Source organism: Marmota monax, unplaced genomic scaffold (genome assembly GCF_021218885.2).
Source record: "Marmota monax isolate L192 unplaced genomic scaffold, Marmota_monax_Labrador192_F-V1.1 WCK01_AAM20220418_F8-fsc00056, whole genome shotgun sequence".
NCBI classification, from domain to species: domain Eukaryota; kingdom Metazoa; phylum Chordata; class Mammalia; order Rodentia; family Sciuridae; genus Marmota; species Marmota monax.
This window is the reverse complement of record NW_026695212.1, coordinates 8,377,242-8,392,105: the sequence shown is the minus strand read 5'-3', so window position 1 is coordinate 8,392,105 and position 14,864 is coordinate 8,377,242. Positions and strand designations below refer to the sequence as shown.

General features: G+C 34.3%; 1 protein-coding gene across 2 annotated transcripts in view; it reads left to right on the top strand.

The window, feature by feature from the left end:
* The first annotated feature begins 13 nt into the window (after positions 1 to 13).
* Positions 14 to 14,864, top strand: part of Zfc3h1 (zinc finger C3H1-type containing) — a 48,600-nt gene continuing 33,749 nt past the window's right edge. Inside the window, exons 1-5 of one of the 2 annotated variants that reach the window (XM_046430669.2) lie at positions 14 to 872; positions 5,540 to 5,956; positions 11,162 to 11,226; positions 14,181 to 14,376; positions 14,597 to 14,820. In XM_046430669.2, the coding sequence (XP_046286625.1) occupies positions 275 to 872; positions 5,540 to 5,956; positions 11,162 to 11,226; positions 14,181 to 14,376; positions 14,597 to 14,820 (1,500 nt within the window). In that variant the 5' untranslated portion in view covers positions 14 to 274. Of the gene's footprint in view, positions 873 to 5,539; positions 5,957 to 11,161; positions 11,227 to 14,177; positions 14,377 to 14,596; positions 14,821 to 14,864 lie in introns of both variants that reach the window. The other variant, XM_046430668.2, reaches the window with a different exon arrangement.

Sequence of the window (14,864 nt, the reverse complement as noted above, 5' to 3'; positions counted from 1 at the left end):
ACACCGCCGCTTCCACTGCCCCCATCTCGCGAGGCGGAAGAGCCCTGATCGCCGAGGAGCAAGGGGGCGCTAGGAGAGGGAACTGGCTTGCGACGGTCCGGCGAGAAAGAGCTGGGGTGCGGGCAAGTTGGGGAGCAGAGCCCGCTAGGTGTCTGAGTACGGTAAGGCCGCACCTATCGAGTCTGTTAGTAAAGAAAGGAGCTGAGGAGAAAGGCAATTGTCGGGCGGATCCCGGACGGAGGGCTAAGGTTGTGTGGAAGGTGCTGCTCCCCGGATGGCGACCGCTGATACTTCGGCCCCGGCCTCCAGTGGCCTCTCGCCGAAGGAAGAAGGGGAGCTTGAAGATGGGGAGATCAGCGATGACGATAACAACAGCCAGACACGGAGCCGGAGTAGCAGCAGCAGCAGTGGCGGCGGCCTGTTACCGTATCCGCGGAGAAGGCCTCCTCACCCGGCCCGGGGTGGTGGATCCGGCGGAGGCGGTGGCTCTTCCTCGTCATCGTCCTCTTCTCAGCAGCAGCTGAGGAATTTCTCACGCTCGCGGCACGTCTCTGAACGCGGCCACCTCAGGGGACATAGCAGCTACCGACCCAAAGAACCATTCCGGTCTCATCCGCCCTCGGTGCGGATGCCTTCCAGCTCACTGTCCGAAAGCAGCCCGCGGCCGTCTTTCTGGGAGCGCAGCCACATCGCCTTGGACCGTTTCCGCTTTCGAGGCAGGCCTTACCGGGGTGGTAGTCGCTGGAGTCGGGGGCGAGGCGGGGGTGACCGAGGCGGCAAGCCGGGGGGCAGACCTCCTCTGGGAGGAGGAGCAGGATCCGGATTCAGCAGTAGTCAGAGCTGGCGAGAGCCCTCTCCACCTCGGAAGAGCTGTATCCTTAACGTGGCGATCTGCCCTGGGTGTGTCACTCAAAGTTCCCTTAAGTGTCATTACTAGGTCTATGAGTGTAACTTTTCAGAACCGCTTATTTGTTCTTGTGTCAGTATACTTACAGTAAGTTGTTCTTTGGTAATTTCCATGTGTCACACTATAGCAGTGTTTCTTAGATTGCTTTATTGGGTAGATTGCTTTTTAACATTAAATGTGTTATGGATTGAAAGCTATGGAATCAAATACGATCAAATCAGTATTGTAAGAAGCACAAGTTTTCATTAGCATTTTTTTTTTAACTAATACAGTAAGTATTTCAAGTGAATTTGACTTAAGATTTTTGGATGAAAAATAGTAAACAGTTTGGGGAATGCTGTTACTTTAATTGCGTGCACTTTGACATTGGAAATTGTGAAGTTTGATTCGGCGTAATCCTATCATTCTGCTAATTCCTTTTTTAAAAGCCTTTTTTGAGTTATTCTTTCCCACTGCTACCTTTTAAAGTGGAAAATAAAAAAAAAGGGGGGGGTGCACAGTGTCTTTTCCTGTGTTCACTTTTGGGCATTTTATAACTCGCAGTGTGTCTAAATGTGGACTACAGAGAAAAATAAACTTGCCAGCATTTTTATTTTAATATATTAGAGTGTGGGATTGTATCTCAAGTTTTCTTGTTTTATAGAACTGTGTCTTGACTCTGTGATAATTGTAAAACAATTTACTAAGGATTTTCATGACTAATTGTAATTCTTATGGTGCAATGATTTTAATATTTTCATTTATTCAAAGTTTATATTTAATAATTTTTTAATATTTATTTTTTAGTTGTAGTTGGACACAATACCTTTATTTTATTTATTTATTTTTATATGGTACTGAGGATTGAACCCAGGGCCTCTCACGAGCGCTCTACTGATGAGTCACAACTCCAGCCTAGTCTTCATTATGAAGTTTATATATAACAACATTTAATTGGAAAACCTTTAAAATTATTTTTATAGAATACTTAGGGTCAGAATGGTTTTTCCCAGGTGTCATGATGAAAGGGGAAAGAAAGGTTTAGGTTAAAAAAAAAAAACAGGTTGTGGTGTTGATGCCCTGAAAAAGTTGTTTCTGCAACTAAACATTGGGTTAGGGGTATTTTAAATTGTTTCAGAGAAAAATCATGTAGGTATTTAACTTTTTTTTTTTAATTGTTGATGAACCTTTAATTAATTAATTAATTAATTAGTTAATGGTGCTGAGAATGGAACCCAGTGCCTCACACAATGCTAGGCAAGTGCTCCATCACTGAGCTTAGAAAACCTGTGTCCAAGATTTTTTTTTTCCCTCTAGATTTGTTTATTCTGAATCCAAAAAAACAAAACAAAACAACAAAACAACAACAAAAAAACCCTAAAGGGCTATTTAAGGATAGAGATGAAACTATTTTTGTTGGAGAGACAAATGAAAATAAATGTAGCTTACTAAAAAAGTTCAAGTTGAGTTATATAAAAAGTATTATGGGCACTCAAAGCTTTTAAAAAATCTATTTTGTATAAGAAAATGGGGGAGAACAGAGTGTTCACCCACCTCCTATCTTTGTTTAGGATCCTGCCAAGTTGCTTAGGCTGGCTTCAAACTTGCAATCCTCCTGCCTTAGCCTCCCAAATCGCTGGGATTATAGGCATGTGCCACCACACCCATCATCTTTGTCTTTCTTTCTGCTCATTTGGTACCAGTTTGGGCCTCTGCCATTTACCTTTGCTAATTTTTCTGTTTACATGCTTTTAGTAATAAATAGGCATATGGAATTGCAACAAAAATATAGGAAAGCATCTAGACTTCCTGTGTGACTGATTTCTGTAATAACTTGTCAGAAACGAGCTATCTTGCTGTTTTTCCTTTCACAGATGCTGTACTTTAAGAAAAGGACACTTGTTTTGATATTCTGCTCATTGTTTTTCTTATGAAATATCATTAATCCATCCTAGAGGTGGTGGTTTTTATAAGATTTTGACAAGGCAAATGTAGTTTCCAGCTACTTTTGTGTAATGTAAGCAAACAATTTTTAATACAAACCTTTAAATTCTTTTAATATCAGTGTTGTACTCAGTTTAATTCATATTTCCACTGTGTGATTGTAAAAATGCTTTTTATTTTACAAATATTGTGTAAAGAAAGAATGAAGGTAATTCTATGGCTCACTTTAGTAATCTACAAATGAGGTAGTCTGAATATAGATTTTTTGGGGGGTGGTGATAGTTTCTTTTTTTGTAATTATGAAGATATGCTAGTTTCAACTTTAAAGAATCAGAATAAACCAGAACCTATTGCAACTCTTCATTTATTCATTTTTATTTTTTATAATGATAAGACACTTTGTCAGTCTTAGCCTAAGTCTCCCTTGGTTGACTGCTGTTTTAAACTTTCAAATTGGATGAGAGCTAACATAATTAGGCCAGTGTGTCTCATCAGTAAAAAGTCATTGAATTTTCAGCTGTAGCAGAATAGGTTGAATAGTGGTTCTTTTTTTTTTAAAGACAGATTTTAATACCTGTTTTTTGAAAGCATTTCTTTTTTAAAAGTTCTGTTAGAAATCAGATTAAGAAGCTTAAAATTAGATCTAGTAAGTGTTGGTTTGATTCCTAGCTATATATTGTATAGACAGAGATAGGATATTAGTCTTCAAGGAGGTTAGTTACAGTCATAACTCAATTCTGTTTCCTCATTTTTCTATTCTTTAATTATTTTATATATTCTTTTGTTAGAGTGAATCTTTCCCCTTTGCAATTGTTTCCAAGGTCTTTAATTTTATTTTTATTACTCATTTGTGCCTTTAGATGGCCCCATTGAAAAGCCAGCTATAAATGTAGATAATTGCAGTGTTTATGTACAAAGAGTACATAGGAATGGGAAGGGAAGGATAAATAGTTTTGGCTTTGCAAGGGTGGTGACTTGAATTGGGGTCAAGTTGAACAGAAACCTAGATATAAAGCTGCATAAATGTGACAATCAGAAAGAAGGTAAGACTGGAAAGGTAAGCACAGGTCAGATCATAAAAGCATTGTATTCATGCTAAGGATTTTGGACTCTTAAATGAGATTTAAGCAAGGGGAGAGATCTTATTAGATTTGTATTTGTATCCATACCATGGCAGCAGTATGGATCATCGTTTGTGGGTGCTAGAGAACCCAAAAGTCTTAAGAGGCCGAACTCCTCACCTATGGCAGCTAAAACTACAGAAGTACATTAGAATGTTCCTAATGAAAAGAGAATCTTACTAGAGTTCACTGGAGAGCACATTATTAGTTGGAGAGAAAGAAATCATGAAGCTTTAAAAAGGTAAGAGAAAACAGAAGGATAAGTGGAAGTTATGTAAGCCAAGAGAGCAATGGTTTATAGTGTCAAGTGTTACAGAGAGGTCAGGTAAAGTAAGACTTGAAAACACTGGTGGATAAGCACAGCCAGAACAGCTTCTGTTGAATTATTGAGACAAGCCAGATTCTGTTTGGTTGGAGCATAGGTAAGAGAGCCTTTGAAAAACTTGTATTCTTTTAAGAAATTTGGTACTGAAGAGATCAGAGAACCAAAGATTTGTTACAGTAGTTTTGCTGAAGATTTTCAATTGTAAAGCTTATTTATTTTCTAATGTTTGATGTTGGTTCTCATTCTTGGATTGGTCATCAGAGGAGTTTAAAAATCTTTGCTGGCTGCTTGTCCTGTTACTGTATTTAGGAGGTATAATGTTATATCCTAACCCTTACAAAATGATCTAAAAATGATTTATTATATTAAAACCACAAAAAGTGTTCATCTTTTTCCTTGGTAATTTCCAGGCTGGAAAAAGGTGTAAAAATTCTCACATGTATGAATTATTTGAAATTAGAAAATACATTTTGAGTGCTATTTAGGGATTTTCCTTATTTTTTATTTGCAACTTACAATTATTCAAGTTGTGAATATGTTGAATGTTAGTATCTTGATGAGCTCTGAGCTTGTTATGTATTAGATTTTTAAGAAAATGTGCATGCCTGTAAATTTATCAGCTCAGGAGGCTGAGGCAGGAGGATTGTAAGTTCAAAGCCAGCCTCAGCAACTTAGTGAGGTCCTGAGCAATTTAGTGAGACTGTGGCTCAAAATTTAAAAAAAAAAAAAGGTTTTGGGGATGTGGCTCAGTGGTTAAGCATCTCTGGGTTTAATCCCTGGTACCAAAGAAAAAGATGTCTTTCATTCATAAATTGGTCTAACTACTAATTGCCAGTGTTCATTTTCTTATTTTTAAAAAAATTTGAAATGTGAGAAGAAACTAAAGAAACAATTCTTCCTGATTATCTGAAGTGTAAATTATCCACATCTGTGACAAACCATTTTCTTCCCTCTTCCTTCAGAAAAGTATCTTTAACATCCAGCTTGTTATGAGCTCTCATGGGACCTACAGAAGGAGGGTGCTGTAACCTAACTAGGTGGACTAGCTGTGGGTATTATTGGTAATTACTGACACTAATGGCTTTTTAAGTGGACTATTTATATGGATACTTGTTAAATTGAAATATGGACGCATGATGAAAGTAGGCATTAGTGTGTATATTAAATGGAATGTAGTAATTTAAAAATATCAGTTTCTTTTAAAAAATAATAATGGAGAAAATTCATCTGTAACTTAAGTGGTTTCCTTAATATGCTGTTCAGCCAAAAGTTTTGGAAGATCTCCATCAAGAAAACAAAATTATTCATCAAAGAGTGAAAACTGTGGGGAAGAAACTTTTGAAGATTTACTTTTAAAGTATAAGCAAATACAGTTGGAACTGGAATGCATCAATAAGGATGAAAAACTAGCCTTGAGTAACAAAGAAGAGAATGTACAGGAAGATCCCAAAACATTGAACTTAGAGGACCAAACAAGCACTGATACTGTCAGTATTACAAAAGACTCAAGTAAAGAAGTAGCTCCTGAGGAGAAAACACAGGTCAAAACTTTTCAGGCATTTGAATTAAAACCACTCAGGCAAAAATTGACTTTACCAGGAGATAAGAATCGGTTAAAAAAAGTTAAAGATGGAACAAAACAGCTTTCCCTGAAATCTGATACTACTGAATCTAGTCAAGGTAATGGAATTAAATATTTCAATTAGTGATAAGACTTCTTTCTCTAAAGGAGTAATAATGTTGTGAAAGTGCACTTCATTGAAATGATTCCAATTAATTTTTCTATACTTTTTTTGTAGATGTTCATATTATTTAGTAATTTGTCTTATTTCTTGCTATGCTGACCAAAAGTTATAATATAGTTTTGAACATAAGTGATAGCAGTGGGCACCTTTGTTTGTTAACTTAAAGGGAATACTTCTAACATTTACCATTAAGCATGGTGTTTTAAGTTTTTTGTAGGTTTGTAAGTTTTAAGCTTTATTGGATAAAGGATGTTCCCCCTCATTCCCAGTTTTGAGATTTTTTTTTTTTTTTAGCATGAATGGATATTGAAGTTTATCACATCTTTTTTTTTCCCCCTTTTCATTGAGATGAGCATTTATCTCCTTTAATTGATTTTTAGTGTTAAATGACCCTTGTATGCCTGGACTAAAGAGTCCATGATAAGTCATATGAATTAAAATATGCTCTTTTTAGTGTATAGTTCTTCATATTTTGACAAATGCAGACAGTTTGGGTGTCAGTAACCATCACCTGCCACTGCAATTAAGACACAGAGGAGTTCCATTAACCCCTAACAAATGCCCTTTTGTAGTTAATGCCTCCCTCTACCCTTAGCTGGCCTGGTAATCACTAATCTGTCCCTGTATTTTTGCCTTTTTTAGAATATTACAAAAATGTATTACTTTTTGTTTTTCCCTAGAGGAACTGAGTTTTGAACCCAGAGCCTTGCATGTGTTAGGTAAGGGTTCTACCACTAAGTTATATCCCCAGCTGTTGTTATTTTTAGTTTGAAACACAGGCTTTTTTAGGTTGCAGAGGCTGATCTTGAGCTTAAGATATTTGTTAGATCTTGCTGGTAAAAGCTTTTGGAACTTAAATGGAGTTTTTTTCCTAAGACTCTTTTTCTTCTTTTTATGCTGGGAATCTAGTTTAGGCCTTCACTTGCTAGTCAAGTGCTCTAACACTGAGATATGCCTCCAACCCTATGGGACTCTCTTAAGTTACTGACTGTTCATATTTTTTATTGTTATTAAGGCAGTTTACTATGTAAAATATATATATGTATGTATATATTTTAGTAATGTGTTTATTTCTTGTAAATTGTAAAAATTATGATGTTAATCTTAAGGATTTTTAACCTCTTTAATACCTATAAAAAGTATCTGTTTTATCTCCTTCCTTTTTTCTTATTAATTTCCCTGAAAATAAGTCCATAGGTTTATAATTCATTAATTTTGGCCTCTTTCTTACTAAAAATCATTTTAGTCCTTAAAATTTGTACTTTAGCTATATTCCCAACCCTTGTAGCTGGATTATTTATCAATTTTTGCCTTAAATACTAGTAATTTTTTTTCTAAAAGTCTATTCTATTTTCCATTAATAATTATACTGTTTTTCTCTTGATAAGTATATATGATGCATATTGTTTTTTAGCCTTTCAGTCTTTCTTCATATCTCATGTCACTTGTACATTGTATAGAGATGAATTTAATTTGTGATTTAGCTTGGCAGTCTTTGTTTTTTTAGGTATAACATGTAGTTCATTCACATTTTTTATGATTATTGATATTTGGATTTTTTTTTCCTGCCTCTTTTCCCCCCCATATAATTTTCTTTCTTTTGCTAGTTTGGAATTTAACTATTACATTTCTGGTTTCATTGGTTCTTCTAGAAATTGTGACGTGAATTTTAATTTTTTTCCCCTCCTGAGTCCTAGGGATGGAACCCAGAACCTCCATACTAGGGAAGGGCTGTACCACTGAACTATACTCCCAGTATAACATGAATTTTTAAAATTCACATGTCTAAAATCAATCAAGATCTGTACCCTCTCTCTGAAATAAAAGAACTGGTTGGTGTTTGAGGATGTAGTTCAGTTGTAGAGTACTTGCCCAGCATGTGCATGTGCAGAGTCCTGGTTTGATCCCCAACACCACCAAAAAAAAAAAAAGTGTTTGTATATCTTTCTCCTTTTATTTAGTACTTTCTTAGTTTATTCTTTCATATATATCTAGAATCACTTATGCTAAAATACATTCTTTAGAATTTTTTAAATGTGTGACTCTTTTATTAAAGGTAATTTCTTTGAGTTTAGAATTCTAAATTGGTTAATTTAAAGTTAACCAAATTCTAAATATTCTCACCATACTGAAGTTATTTCTGACTTCTATTGATTTTGAAAAGTTAGCTATTAGACTTTTTTTGTTGTTGTTACTGGGAATTGAACCCATGGGCACTTTCCCATCCCTAGCCCTTTTTATTTTGCTAAGTTTTTGAGGTTGGTCTTGAACTTGTGATTCTTCTGCTTTAGCCTCCCGAACTGCTGGGATTACAGGTGTGTGTCACTGTGCCCCACTAACACTCATTTTCCTTAGCGTGGTCCCTAATGATCAGTGTTTCTGTCAACTTGGCAAAAATGCAGATTCTCAGGTCTTACCCCACATCCCCTGAATTGTGAGCTTTGGGAGTGGGGCTCAATAATCTGTATTTATCCCACTCTCCTGTTGATTTTTGGTATATACTAAAGGTTGAGACTCATTGAACTGGAGTAATGACCCTAATGCAGAAATCAATATCTGGTATATTTGGGTTAGAGTAAAGAGGGCTATGCTATTAAAGAAGAATGAGGGTATGAATAGTGAGAGAGAAGAAATTGGGGATGGCAAGTCGGGCATGTCATATAGAGCTCTGTAACAACTTTGATTTTTTTTATTCTGAACGAAATGGGGAGCTGTTACAGGGTCTTGAGACACGGATGAACATAATCTGTTTTATGTTTTCAAAAGATAATTCTAGTTATAGTCAAGAATATTCTATAGAGAGTAAGGTTGACTATATTCACTGGTGTTTTTCTTGAAATTTTGGGGTTTCTGAAATACTATACACATTTGGATATTTTTTATAACTGATTTTTTTTTCTTTTTTTTTTTCTTAAAGAATTGCTTTTTCTCAAAATTAAATATAAAAAAACCATCTGGGAAGGCTGCTGGGATTGTGGCTCAGTGGTAGAGTGTTCGGCCCTGCATGTGCGAGACCCTGGGTTTGATCCTCAGCATCATATAAAAATAAATAAATGAAATAAAAGTATTGTGTTCAACTACAACTAAAAAATAAATATTAAAAAAAACAGCTGGGGATATAGTTCAGTGGTTAAATGTCTCTGGGTTCAATCCCTGGTACAAAAAAAAAATTACTTTTCTGTGTAATTTACTATTTTTCATGTCCGTGGTGGTCCATTTTCCTGGGATATTTTTATTGTTATGGTTTTAACTGTCATGTATATGCTGATGACTCTTACTAACAACTTATTTAAGAATCCTAGTTAATAATTTTTTAAATACTGTGTGACTGTACAAGACCAATTTGCATTTTGGAGGTTTTGAGTAAAAGCTGAAATAATTTTATTGTTTAGATCAATGATCCGTGATAGGACAATGCCTGACTACCCAGTTGGTCGATTTAAACAATAACCTGTGTTTATAATTTTAGTGTAAAACTTTATGTCTGAAATTTATGGTTTGTACTTTTTTTTTTTTTTTAAATACCTTTATTTTACTTATTTATTTTTATGTGGTGCTGAAGATTGAACCCAGGGTCTGGCACGTGCGAGGCGAGCGCTGTACCGCTGAGCCACAACCCCAGCCTTGTACTTGTTTTTAAGGTGTCATTTTTCTCGTAATATTCCTAACAGGGACATGGTTTGGTTTTGCATCAGAGGGAGGTGCCACTTTCTATAGTCAAGTGAGATCTTAATAAACTAGTAAATTTCTCATGTAGGAGAAAAATCTACTGCTTTCTATACTTATTATCAGAATGATTTTTATGTCTTTTTATTTTGCCCCATTTTTCTCCAATAGTTATTTCTATTTTAGTATTTTTTGAATGAAGTATGGTCAATTTTGTTATAATGGGGCATATATATTCCTAAAAATCACCATACTGCAAATTTATACAACAGAAACCACAGGGTTCATGGGGGAAAATGGGGCTAGGGGGATTTCCTCAAAAACTTTTGTTAGTGGCATATGAAAAAAGATAATAATCAAGGAAAATAATAGCATAGCTTTACACATAAAATGAATTAAAAGTGCTTGAAACATAAGTATGTGTATAGAAATGGAAGATTTGCCCTTATGCATTGTTACTGTGAAGTGGGACAAGAAGTGGTACTTGAAATCAGTAAGTTGTGACACCAGATGTGGATAGGGGTGCTCATAACACACATAAATGAACTGAGGTACCTGGTAGAGGCTAATGTGTGCTTTCTGTATTTCTGAATATCTCAGATCATGTAAGTACAGTTTTCTGTCACTTTTAGTATGTCATTGAGACATCCTATATAATTAAATATGAAACTTGTGTTATGCTCAAATTATTTAATATATCAATCATATTGTGACAAATTCACATTTGCAGAGTGAGCCTTATAGTAGAATTCACCTATCTCAAGATTTGGTGATACCCTTCTATTTGTTTTATCTAGTGTACTTGGTTAGTTATCTCTTAATTTATTGAATGAACTTCAAATTTTTTCACAAGTAGGCCCATTTGAACAATCAAATTAAGATGTTTGGAACAGTGATAGGTGTGGTATTGTGGAAAAAATAGTAGGTTTGGAGTTTATACTAGTTTAAATTCTAGCTTTGCAACTTGAGTTTGTCATTTTGAAAGATTTTTGAGTTTTAAACTTCAACCATTTTAACAAAAAATTATGTATATCAATATTACTGTATATGATGTGATTTTTTAAAAGCTGTTATAGATTAGATAATATATATATATATATAAAGTTTGATACTTCAGAAACTGGGCCCTAAGCCAAAATTCTGGGAAAATGTGGAAATGGATTTAATTTTGTTGATACTTAAACTGTTTCTGCTGGTGCTGGTCTAGATAAATAAAAGATCAGTTTTATGATGTATACATTCAGTATAATCTCTAAATGTCAAATTCATTTCAACTGTAGAGAACTAGATTAATTTATTCATCATAATGCCTAACTTGTAAAGCACTGGATTTGATCTTCAGCACCACATAAAATAAATAAAGATTTAAAAAAAAATTTTAAAAAGATATTTTTGCTCAGATGTTTATTATTTTATTTTAGATTGAATGTGGTTATCTTTTAGAATATTTAAAAGATGCTGTTTTATTTTAAAGGATTAGAAGATAAAGAACAAAATTTAACAAGAAGAATTAGTACCTCAGATATTCTATCTGAAAAGGTAAGATATGCCTTGTGGGATTGGATATCTCTCTTCTTTTGAAATCATTTCTGTAACTATTTGGACATAAGTTTTAAGATAAAGTGTGTAGAGATATCTTAGAGTCTCCATTAGGTTCTGCAAATTATGTTACATTGAAGTGTTATGCACATTGGTAGATGATTTTCTTGTTTGTTTATTGTTTCGCTTTTGAAACTTTTAATTTTGATGAGAGAGATTCTTTTCCTTTTTTTTCTTTGTGGATTATCCTGTATGGGAAAGCTTTGGAGTTAGGTAGATTTTGACATGGTATTGGATTCTAGCTGCTCCCTCTTACTAGCTCAGTGAGCTGTCAGCTGTGTAAGCACTTTTTAGACTTTGCTTGCCTGTTTTCTACAAAAGGAGTTTAATGTCATGTGTTGCCTGCGTTGTTGTGAAGCCTCAACACAATAAAGTGCAGAAGCATCAAACACTATGTTTAAAATAGTAATAGACACTCAATAACTCAAGGCTTTTTGTTGAATTCATTAGAGATCTGAAATATATGTAATTTCTTCTATTGAGACTTCAGTTTGTTGTCACGAGTAAATTGAAATGATTCAGAGCCTAGGAGCTTTAGGAAAGATGATCCTGAATTTAGGAATGACAGACACATGTACATGGGTGTGCATATTCATATACACATAGATACACACTCATAAACGTTTTTCATATCCTTAGAATACTTATGCAAAGCAAGTTGACATATATGTTTTATAAATGAAGTAAAATTCATTTTGGTAGATAAAATGACTTGTTTAAAGTTACATAGAAATTAGGTGTGCAAGCAAGAATTGAATTAGGTTTTCTGAATCCTACCTAGTTCAATACTCTTCGTAGCTTGTAGTTGTGTGACAGAATCAGTGATTTCTTTTTTTTTTTTTTCATTCTAAAGGAAGCAGCTGCACAGAGTAATCAGTGTCTCAATGGAGTAATATTAAACTGTAGATCAGTACTTTCCAATACAATTTTCTATAATAATGGAAATGTTCTATAGCTGCATTCCAATATGATAATTATGAGTCATGTGTAGTTATTAAGAAACTGAAATGTGATTGATGTGGCTTAGGTACAAATTTCTAAATTCAGCTTTAGTTAATTTGAATCACATTTGGCTCAGTACTACCATATTGGACAGTATAGCTATAGAACTTGAGTACAAAGCAATAGAATTGGGTATGTTTAAGTGAGTTAAGAACAATTATGATAATTATTATTATTACATGTATTGTTTACATGTATTTCCCAGCAGTGGAAGTGGTAACTGTATTCTGGTTTGGTTAAATGGAAGTACAAAAGTATATGATAGTAATTCAGTTAGAGATTTATGGTAGCAAATATTAAGTTAGGTAATTAGGTAGGATCCACTATTTTCTTTATGCTTAGGAGTAGAAATAATTTAATTGGATTTTGGAAAAACATTATTACAGTTTACTAATAAGAAGAAATTATAACAGTGGCCTTAACCTTTTGCAGTGTTAAACTCTGATTCATCTGATTCCTCTCTTTTTTTTTTTTTTTTGGTACTGAGGATTGAACTCAGGGACACTGAGCCATATCCCCAGTCCTATTTTGTATTTTATTTAAGGACAGGGTTTCACTGAGTTGCTTAGTTTCTTGCCGTTGTTGAGGCTGGCTCTGAACTCATGATCCTTCTGTCTCAGTCTCCCCAGCTGCTGGGATTACAGGCATGTGATACTGAGCCCAGCTGACTCCTTTCTTCTGCTCCATAACTTCAAAGGACCATCGTAACCCAACCCATCCCTAATCCATGGACTCTTAATAAAAAGAACCTTTGCTTGGGAAGCCTGGCATTTTTAGTTTATTGTAGTTAAAATGTGGAGAATGGATTAATTTTTAAAAATTATCTCAAAAATGTAGTGGAGGAAGGGTTGGGGAAAGGTTGATCGGCAGGTACTAAATTATAGTAATAAAGGGAGTAAGCGGTTCAAATGTACATATCTCCTAGTAGGGTGACTATAGAGAACAGTTAGGTACTATGTATTTCAAAAAGCTTGAAGAACGGATTTTGAAAGACTTCCCATTAAAGAAATGATAAATATTTGAGGTGATGGTTTAACCCTGATTTAAACATTACATAATGTATACATGTATCAAAATATTGCATGGTACTCCACTAATATGTATATTTTTTTATATACCAGTTAAAATTACTATTAAAAAACATACAGTAAAAACATATGAAGTTATGTCATTTAGGAAAAAAGTTCCCTAAGATCTGCTTTTAACGTAGCTTCCTATTTGAGTTTTCCTAAAGAAGCCTAGGGTGTTCAAAATATTTTAAATATTCAGATAAACATTTATAGGTTTAGACCATGAAATATTCATATGTAAGCAAATTTCTACAGATTCTTTTTCCTTCAACAGTGTAGTAAAGAAAAAAATATAAAGTTTGCAGGCTTGAACCTTGAACCTTGACATGCAGGATATCTGTTCTTTGTATTACTTATGAATTTAATAAATCACATGATTATGGAACCATTTCATTCTTTTTATTCTTTATTCCTTAACCTTTTCTTCTTCCATCTGTTGCCATCAGAGTTGTATGGTTTCAAGTTTGGGTAGCCCTATAAATGCTCATGTCTAACTCACAACTTTTCCTTTATACAGCATCCTTTTCTGTCACTTGTACTCTCTTCTTCCAATCCTACATATTTAAATATATGCACAAAAGCCTCCACTCATTGATCTTTTCTGGGTTATAGAAATTTAGTTAGGATCTTGAGCAATGGGAAGTAAATTAGTTGCCTTTTAAATATTTGCCTGAAAACTAACTTTAAATTTTAATCTTGTTATCAATTTGACTTGATGAAATGTTTATTAAGTAATAGAATTTAAATGTTTTAACTGTTTAAATATTTAACTGTTTAAATATTTTAACTTTTTTTTTTTTTTTAATTTTGTTTTTAAAGAAGCTCGGTGAAGATGAAGAGGAGCTATCTGAGTTACAACTTCGACTTTTGGCTCTTCAGTCAGCCAGTAAAAAATGGCAACAGAAAGAACAGCAGGTGATGAAAGAAAGCAAAGAAAAATTGACTAAGACAAAAACTGTACAGCAAAAAGTTAAAACCAGTACAAAAACACATTCGGCCAAAAAAGTTAGCACAACAGGTAATTATTTTTATTAAATTCTTTTAATTGAATTCATGCATCATTAGTTTCTGGATTTTCATTTAGAAAGTTTTGAGTTTGGGGAATTTTAAGGTTTTAAAGTAAAGGACAGTCTTGTAAAAACAGAACTTAGAGGAGCAATTGTATACATGGGTCAGTGATAATGAAAACATTTAAAAGCTCTTTTAGCACCTGATGTTTGTGTATTTTTCATTTAAAGCAAAACAGGCATTGAGGAAGCAGCAAACAAAGGCGTGGAAGAAACTGCAACAACAAAAAGAACAGGAAAGACAGAAAGAAGAGGATCAGCGGAAACAAGCTGAAGAAGAAGAGAGAAGGAAAAGAGAAGAAGAAATCAGAAAGATTCGAGATCTCTCAAATCAGGAAGAGCAGTACAATCGATTCATGAAATTGGTTGGTGGAAAGAGGAGATCAAGAAGTAAAGTAAGGAATGCAAAAATATAAAACGATATAAGTGTCCTTATGGT